General features: G+C 37.9%; 1 protein-coding gene across 1 annotated transcript; it reads right to left on the minus strand.

Moving 5' to 3' along the window:
• Positions 1-9,192: 9,192 nt before the first annotated feature.
• On the minus strand, positions 9,193-10,324 carry LOC127864443 (uncharacterized). Its single transcript, XM_052404071.1, has 3 exons — positions 10,207-10,324; positions 9,587-9,697; positions 9,193-9,368 (listed from the first exon to the last, which is right to left on the minus strand). The coding sequence occupies exons 1-3, from the start codon at positions 10,322-10,324 to the stop codon at positions 9,193-9,195; spliced, it is 405 nt and encodes a 134-aa protein (XP_052260031.1).
• Positions 10,325-10,331: the final 7 nt, after the last annotated feature.

Genomic DNA, 10,331 nt, shown 5'->3' on the forward strand with positions numbered 1-10,331 from the left:
ATCTTCGGACCAAGTTCCATGAAGATTGGGCTATATTAATGTTACTTCTAGAGTATTAACAAAGTTTCACTATAGTCATATAAGCAAAGCTGCCCCGCCCCCTGGCGGCCATATTTTTCAACGGACCAAAACTATTTTCAAACTCAGCATAGCTATCATAAAAACAAATGTTCAGACCAAGTTTCATGAAGATTGGACAATAAATGTTACTCCTGGAGTGTTAACAAGGTTTAACTATAGCCATATAAGCAAAACTGCCCTGCCCCCTGGCGGCCATGTTTTTTTACCGATCCGAACCATTTTCAAACTCAACCGTCGTATCCAGAAAAAAAAGGTTCTGACCAAATTTCATGAAGATTGGACCAAAAATGTGACTTCTACAGCTTTCACATGTTTTCACTATATACATATAGAGAAAACTGCCCCGCCCCCTGGCGGCCATGATTTTTCACCGATCTGGACCATTTTCGAACTGGTCCGAGATATCAATGAAACCAATGTTTGACCAAGTTTCATGATGATTGGGCAAAAATTGTGACTTGTAGAGTGTTCACAAGGTTTCTCTATAGCCATATAAGGAATACTGCCCCGCCCACTGGCGGCCATGTTTTTCAATGGACCGCAACCATTTTTGAACTCAACCCACATATCATTAAGAAAAACATTTTGACAAAGTTACATGAAGATTGGGAATCAAATGTGGCTTAAACGTGTTCACAAGGATTTTCTTTTTTTTTACCTAGTTTTTGATCCAGCATGACCCAGTTTCGAACTCGGTCGAGGTATCATCGGGACAAATGTTATGACCAAGTTTCATGAAGATCGGACAATAAATGCGGCCTCTAGAGTGTTCACAAGGCAAATGTTGACGACGGACGCACAACGCACGACGGACAAAAGGCGATCACAATAGCTCACTATGAGCACGTTGTGCTCAGGGGAGCTTAACATGATTTCACGTCGACAAAACGTTGACTAACTAAGATTGAATGCTGAAGTTACAGTCTGAACAAGCTCTTAATATCCATATTTTAAGCATTGACCTTAACGTATGACATACCGTTGAGCTCGGGGCACGGACCTTGCACACAAGTCGTTACAAAATGGTCAACCACTGTTGCAAAATATGTTAACATTGTCCTATATATGATGAATTCACAGTCTGCACACGCTGTGAGACGCTCAAACTTGACCTTTATTTATGACCTTGACGTTTGAGATACGGACACATATTTCTTACGACGGATACAAGTCGCCAAATGGTAAACTATTTCAAAAAGTAATTGTAAAACACCCTGATGTATTAATTAGTTTCTTTCGGTGAAACAGTATCATGGCACTTTTCAACGGTTAAGTGTAGAATAGACAGTTGGGTTAAGGACATATTTCTCTCGCGAGACACAATAAATTAGCTCCACACGAGGGACATTTTTGCTACGCTTATTTAAAAATGCTTGATGATTGATAAAGCTACAGTTTGGAAAAACTAGTCTGTCTAATTTTACATTAAACCTTTTAAAGTGTGAAATTGAACTTAAAGACGCAGAAGTGATTTTTTCACCACGGCATGACAGATGCTTGATGAAGTTTCAGTCCAGTCATATGCTGCCTTATTCCCAAATTTGAACTTTGACCTCTGAGTGGGTACATTTGAGCCATGGACGCGAGTTTAGTACACGCAACGCCGTCTCCAAAAGGTAAAAAGTGTGGTAATTTATTTTAAATTGAACAAAGAATACTGAAGTTCGGGCGAACGGACGCACGCATACACAGCGTACCACCAATGTGATATCCATTATCGAACTGACCGCAAGCGGGCTAAACAAATTGAAGCATCGTATTGGTATATAAACATTCTACGTAAGTTTTCAATATGCATTTAAAACAAGAGATGTGTTTGTCAGAAAGACAATACCCCCTAATGCGCCGCTTTGATTTTTTTCCCTTTGACCTTAACCTTTCACCACTCAAAATGTGCAGTCCCGTGAGATACACATGCATGCCAAATATCAATTGCTATCTTCAATATTGCAAAAGTTTTTTTGACCAAGGTTAAAGTTTTGGGACACACACACCTACAATGAAAGACAGGCCAAAAACAATATACCCCCGATCAATCGATCCGGGGGCATAAAAAGTACCTCCGGACCCAAACATTTTAAGTCTATTATATTTAAAATCTTTACAAATCGGCTCCTCCGTTGCAAAGTCTCTCGATCTCACATGCACGAAATGAATATACATGCCTGGATAAACTGAGCATCACTTATAACAACTAATTATTCTGATGTAAGAATGACACGTTTATCACAAAAAGGACATTTAATATAAGCTGAATGCCGATCGAATGGCCACACAACCCCCCCCCCCCCGAGTACGGGCCTGTTCTCGTTCCCATACGAGTTAAAGGGGCCTTTTCACGTTTTGGTAAATTGACAAAATAAAAAAAGCTGTATTAGATTCTCACATTTTTGTTTTAGTTATGATATTTGTGAGGAAACAATAATATTGAACATTTAACATGCTCATGCTCTACAATATCCATAATATGCATCTTTTGACGATTAAAAAAAACTGAAAATTATAAAGCGTTGGAACGCGAAACGATTGAATAATTTGGAAAGTTCTGTTATCGTAATAGTTTGTGAAACTACGAGGATTGCTTATAGAAGGTATAAAATACATCTCTCATGAATGAGCACGGGTGGTCGAGTGGTCTAAGTGGTAGTCTTATACTCCAGAATTTCAGGGGTCAGTGGTTCGAGCCCAAACTTCAATACATGCCAAAATCTGTGAAAAGGCCCCTTTAAGAGATGGTTTGATTGAATAGTTTTAATGCAACTTGGTAGAAACTATTCTCAACAGTATCGTTATTTCCGTTAACATAATGTAACAAGAGGGCCATCAGGCCCTAAGGCGCTCACCTGAAAGCCAAAGGAACTAGACTGTTCTGAAAAAAATGCAAGCTGATTCATGAAGATTATTTTGGACCAATAAAGTGTCTTTTAACATGTTTTTTTATATTTGACCTTGTGACCTAGTTTTTTTTTAGCTCATATGACCCAGCTTCAATCTCTGGCAAAATTTGATTGGGACAAATGTTCTGACCAAGTTTCATGAAGATTGGCCAATAAATGTGGCTAATATAGTGTCAACAAGTTTTCACTAAAGCCATATAAGGACAACTGCCGCCCCCCCCCCCCTGGCGGCCATGTTTTTTAACAAACCATAACCATTTTCAAACTCACTCAAGCTATTGTTAGAACACATGTTCAGATCAAGTTTCATAAAGATTGGATAATAAATGTGACTTCTAGAGTGTTAACAAGGTTTTGTAGTAAATAGCAATTTAAGGAAAAATTCCACGCTCTCTGCAACCATGTTTTTTAACTGATCTTAACCATTTTTGAACTTAGCCCAGATATTATTAGTCCAAATATTTTGACAAAGTTTCATGAGCATTGGACCACAAATGTGACTCCTAGAGTGTTAACAAGGTTTTACAATACAGTGAAGCCATATAAGGAAAACTGCCCCGCCCCATGGTGGCCATGTTTCTCATTCAACTGGAACCATTTTCGAACTCGTCCAATTTATTGGCACACATGTTCTGACTAAGTTTCATGAAGATTGGACAAAAACTGTGACTTCTAGAGTGTTAACAAGGTTTTACTATAGCCATATAAGGAAAACTGCCACGCCCCCTGGCGGCCATGTTTTTCAACCAACCGGGACTATTTTCGAACTCGTCCAAGATATTATTGGCACACCTGTTCTGACGAAGTTTCATGAAGATTGGACTAAAAATGTGACTTCTAGAGTGTTAACAAGGTTTTACTATAGCCATATAAGGAAAACTGCCACGCCCCCTGGCGGCCATGTTTATCAACCAACCGGAACCATTTTCGAACTCGTCCAAGATATTATTGGGACACATGTTCTGAAAAAGTTTCATGAAGATCGAACAATATATGTGACTTCTAGAATGTTAACAAGGTTTTACCATACAGTAAAGCCATATAAGGAAAACTGCCACGCCCCATGGTGGCCATGTATTTCATTCAACTGGAACCATTTCGAACTCGTCCAAGATATTATTGGAACACATGTTTTGACCAAGTTTCATAAAGATTGGACTAAAAATGTGACTTCTAGAGTGTTGACAAGGTTTTACTATAGCCATATAAGGAAAACTGCCACGCCCCCTGGCGGCCATGTTTTTTAACCAACCGGAACCATTTTCGAACTCGTCCAAGACATTATTGGCACACATGTTCTGACAAAGTTTCATGAAGATTGGACTAAAATTGTGACTTCTATGTGTTAACAAGGCTGTACTATAGCCATATAAAGAAAATTGCCACGCCCCCTGGCGGCCATGTTTTTCAACCAACCGGAACCATTTTCGAACTCGTCCAAGATATTATTGGGACACATGTTCTGACAGTTTCATGAAGATCGGACAATAAATGTTACGTCTAGAGTGAGGACAATAAATGTTACGTCTAGAGTGTTAACAAGGTTTTACTATAGCAAACTGCCACGCCCCCTGGCGGCCATGTTTTTCAATCAACCGGAACCATTTTCGAACTTGTCCAAGATATTATTGGGACACGTGTTCTGAGTAAGTTTCATGAAGATTGGAAAATAAATGTGGCCTCTAGAGTGTTAACAAGGTAAATGTTGACGACGCACAACGGACAAAAGGCGATCACAATAGCTCACCATGAGCACGTTGTGCTCAGGTGAGCTAAAAATGTAAGAGCTATTATTTTCGATACATTTTATCTTTATTTATGTACGGATTATGATGTTAGTAGAACTCGTTGAAATAGGATTGCAATTACCGCAATATTATTAATAATGCATTATCAATTTGTAGCCGTCAAGAGCTACCTTCACAAACAGTATTATAAGTATTACTTAGTTTTGTTAACTCAATTTAAAATGCCTACAAGCAGCTGCATATTATGTCTGTTCTTTTAAACACGACTATCTTTTATTTACGTGCAGCGATATTGCAACCCTGGAAAAGGAGCGTAAATGCGAAATGGTGTTCTTCAACGCCTTGCAACAGTTATCTCCCCAGCTCAGAAACATTCAAATCTTAGTGCGGAGCCTATAACAAGTCGTTCCTGCATATGAAAATATGATCTACAATGATTTTCATTGGAAACGTTGAAGCTTCATGTGTAATATATAGGACTAGAAGCAATGTCTTCACAAATAATGCGGTCTCGCCCGCTGTCTCCACAGTGCAAGTATTATGGCGGGTCATTTTAAGGTATCTTGTACACCGTTCAGTTTAAGTCTGGGCAAACAGTATTAACTTGTATGTGCGATCATGGCCTTAAAGCTAGGAACAAACGTCATGCTCGCGCGACGCCTTCACGCAGATTTTTTTTCAAGCCATTGACGAATTAAGTGATTGATGGACTATTGTGTTACGTTTTGCTATAACTAGTGTAAACAAAGCTTTAAGAAACACTTACACAGATGTCAAACGTAATTGAACTAGTACTGGTTTTTCATAATTAAACTATAGAAGCTTAAATGTTCGTTAGCAAGGTCAAACTTTGGGCTGTTTTTCAAGAAATATAAGCTTTGTTTTCGCAATATTGAAGATATCACCTTCATATTTGGCATGCACGTGTATCTCATGGAGCTGCACATTTTGAGTGGTGAAAGGTCAAGGTCATCATTCAAGGGTCAAAATAGCAACTCGATATTTGGCATGCACGGCTCTCATGAAGCTGCACATTTTGAGTGGTGAAAGGTCAAGGTCATCCTTCAAGGTCAAATATATGGGGACAGCGTTTCACACACATCGCTGTTTCATTAACTCGTTGCATCGCTCCAGCCAGGATTTTTAAAGGGCGGGGAGGACTATTTTGTCAAAGGCACTTTCGGGCGCGCTTTCTCGTCCGGAATGCTTCAGGTAGGGTATTCATTTTAAAATAATAATTCCAGTTAAGCCTAGATGGATCACTGCCATTGTCGCCAAGTCAATGAATAAGATACACAGAGTGTGGAAGAGCCAAAACATGCACACTCGACCGTCTTGTTTCTTCAAGAATCCAAAGACAACAGAGAGTATTCTAAGGATGCAAAGTTTTTGGGAGCGGAGGTTGGTTCAATATCCATACAACTTAAATAGAGGATTCAAAATATTAAAAACCTTTAATGTTCGCCCATATCTATAATGGTTAGTGTTTTTCGTATGTAAATATGGATTACTGTTAGAACGAAAAGCTCGTCTGCGGACACAGAGAACTGGTTCTTCAAAACTGTTCTAGAACAGTTAAAGCGGCCCGAATAGCAAAAGCAACACCATGCGGCGACAGAATCTGAAATTTGTAGCGACAATTACCTTGAAAATATACTTGAGCCAGCATTCAATGAAATGAATATAATGAAAGCAATTGATATATCTCAAAAACGCCTGCACCTCAGTTTTAAATGAAGTTTCTTTATCAATAAATCAGAAGGGAATGAAACAACCATTTGGTGTTATATTCTACAATTATTTCGAGTCATTTTACTTCACTATTCCACAACATGCCCTATAATTCAACTAACATATTTTCAAACTGAAACAAGTTCATTTAAAGTAACACAAGTTTATTGACAAGTACAGAAAATGATTGTCTTCGAGACTGGAATGCAGACGCCGTCTTATGGAAACTATGTTGCATCAAACAGCTAGGACCAACTTCTGTCCTGAAAGGAAAAACAATTCATTATTTACATAAAGTACACAAGACATGTATTGCGGTCACACACATTTTATTCCAGCGTATGATTCCTCATGTATCAATACTAGAAAACCTTCAAGTTTTTGGTATTTTTAACCACAATAGAAATTTCAAGCATATAGAACATGATGGATTAGTTGTCTTTTGACTAGCATGTTTTAAGGGCAAGTGAATTTAAAATTATATTAACATTCAGTAGTTGAGTTGCTTATTGCTCTTTGTTAATTCTATTAAATCGGCATTTAAAATGCAAAAATTAAACAGAAATTTGTGTACTATATAATGATTTTTCAGAGATCGAGTTTACCAAACGGTATGACTTACTACCAAAAATTGTAGCCTGTCTTCCATCTATACCAGACGGTCGTCCCCATGCCAGCTGCCAGCTACCGGTAGTCAGACCGCCTAATGTTGACAGTCACATACCACAGCTGATCGTGGAACCGGCTTTGGTGCGTTGCTAGCCCCCCGCTCTGTTAGGAGCTGGACAGCTGCACACACATCTCGATAGTTACTCAGACACCACACAGATGTTTAGTCGCGAGTGGTACTCGACAACCTGTGGTTATGATTGCAATCATTCACAAACAATCAAATGAACAAGTGGATATTGCGACAGTTCAAAAAAGAATTATGTTCGACTCGTTTTAAACTTAGCATTTTCTTATTCCATTGAGAAATTAAATGAATGAAATGATTTTAAAATTAGCCAGTCCTTTTTCCGCATAAATGTTATGACCATTATAGCAGTTATCTATTATTTCCATTACTTTCAATTTTACCCAACACGAAATAAATTAAAATTAACCTTTCCTTACCTTATGTCATGCTTTTGGATCAACCTTAGATTGATAATGACCATACTAATGAACCTATTTGCAGCTTCAATATGTCAAATCTATCACTGCAAAATGATGAATATAGCTCATTCATAATTACAGACTTTAACATAACTCAACATTAAACTGGTTTGAAAACTAAGTGATGCAGTGTTATTGTAACTATTGCTTTTGTTATTCAGTCTGATTATTCCCACTTCCCTATTTTCCAAATTAGTTTCAAACTATTTTAAGAAGTGAATGTTAGCACAAAGTGTCAAGGAAACTTCTTTTCTTTAAAATCGCATTAGACAACTTAATTTAAAGACAATGACATTTGACAGTTTTGACTTTTTCTCATTGAATTAAACTATAGTATGAAGTTTCCTTGAATGCATTTATCAATTATATATATACAAAATCTTAAGTAATAAATGTTTTCTATCAAGTGCTTCAATTTTCAGTGAAGATAAAATAATTTCAAAGCAATTCATTTTAAATTACTCCCTTCATTTTGGCTAATATAGCTGGGGTTTGATTTGTTCTCAAGACATTTTAAGTATTTTAGGTCTCATCTTTTTATTTCTTAACAGCACTTATTAAACATTTATTGCCTAGCATAAAATTAAATGAACTCAATGAACACATAAAAATACGGACATTTATTGTTTTATTTTCATATTACAACAAAAGACCACGATGGATATAAAAACAAAATTGATGGTTCTTTTCCAAAAAAAATGAACATGTAGAAAATATACAATGGGATAAACACATGACCATGATTTCGCGACAAAATGAACACTACCTACAATATTAGGTCCAAGTTTATAGCTGCTCCATAGTTAACACACTAGATAGAGTCAGATTATATTGTCACTTATGTGATCACATAAACTTCCAACATCACTTAATGTGAAGGATAACGGCATTAACAGGCATCATACTAGATGTGTCACTATATTTATACTCCCTGGTTTGATTGGCCTGGATTCCCTTAGTTTTTCTAAATCTGCATGGAGTTGACATCAGAAATTTCAGCCCCTTAATCAAGCCTCTATTAGAGCACTTAAACTTAAGGACTTCTTAAGTAATGCAGACATCTCTTATTTCTTGGATTACTTAATTCCTGATGCTTGATTTTCCTCAAATTTGTTTCAGCCTAAATTGAATTAACAAATATACATTAGCATCAAATTAAGAAAAGACAATAAATTACATTGATGTTACAAGCAATTAAATGCAAGGAAAATAATCATAGACAATGAAATGTTTCAGTGTTTATTAAATAAGTGTCTTAGAATGAAAAGTATTCAGTGTATATACTTGATCTCTTTATTAAGCTTCAAAGTGTACTCTCCATATGGGTGGAACATTCATGTTTGTTGGAAACCAATGGCAAAAACTTTCAAGTGTTTTTAATCAAATCTTCAGCATGAAGCTGAGCCTAAATAAAGCAGTGTTTAATTGGGAGAATTTCTCAAATGCCTCGAACAAGACATTCATTTTCAAATTTAAGCAGAACACTGCATAATTTCAACAAACAATCCAGTTCCACAAAATCAAGCTGCTGCACATACCTATAAACCAGGACCCAACACTCTTGCGAGATACTCCGTCTATCGACGTCCACCACCACCACCGTAACTTCCGCCGCCATATCCACCACCGCCACCACCATAACCGCCGCCGCCATATCCACCACCACCGCCTCCACTGTAGCTGTCATAGCTGCCGCCACCACCACCGCTTCCGTAGCTTCCACCACCGCTGTATGCCTGGGTACCATAGCCACCTGTAGAAAAAAAGCCAACATGTTCAGTAATTTGCATTACTGTACCTTATCGCTTTTATAAATACTTTTTGTCAGGTATGCCCCAGTTATGCAAATTATTCATTTTAAGAGTCCCTATGTTGTGATTTTCATACTGATAACTGCTCAATTCCCAATTCATATAAATTCATTAATGTGAAGGAAAAGAACTTTCAGCAACATACCATCAGTTGACTCACCTCCACCATAAGGCTGTTGCCTAGCTTGGCCATAGCTCGAGGATTTCATTGGACCACCTCCGTAGCTGTTCCCATAATCTTGTCCGAAGCCACCACCATAACCATCATTACCTGAGGAAGTTTTACCTTCAGAATTAATGAATCCTAGAGTACACAGGATTCTGCTTGCAAAATATTTGTCTTAACACGGCTAACTAAGAACATCTATCACAAGGGATTTTCCAAGAAGTGCAGTTCATTCGTAATTCACATAACTGGGGAATACCCACACCCTTTAACAAAGCCAATACAATTTTTTCTGTTCATGGAAAATCCCACAGCAGGGGTGTGATTCAAGAACCACTTCAGGGAAGAAAACTGCCCAACCCCCCTTACACAGTACAACAAAACTCTTCCTTTGTTTGTGGATACAGCCAAAGTACATTACTATTGGTAAAATTACTTTGAAATCAAAAAGAAGAAATCAGCTGAATGGATAAGTCACACCCCTGCACAATTTGCATGAACATCAATGCCAAAATATCAAAATACAATAACCGGTTGAAACTTTCCGACACATGAGGTGCTGGAAGATGCCACTACAAAAGACAAATCTGGAGTTAGAAAGCCCTTTGCCTTACCATATCCACCCCCGTATCCACCATCGCCATAGCCACCGCCGCCGTATCCACCACCTCCATAACCACCCTGGGACCCATATCCACCTTGCTGGCCATACCCTCCTACAGGTGTAAACATGTACAAG

The sequence above is a fragment of the Dreissena polymorpha genome, chromosome 1, assembly GCF_020536995.1.
Source record: "Dreissena polymorpha isolate Duluth1 chromosome 1, UMN_Dpol_1.0, whole genome shotgun sequence".
Lineage (NCBI taxonomy): Eukaryota > Metazoa > Mollusca > Bivalvia > Myida > Dreissenidae > Dreissena > Dreissena polymorpha.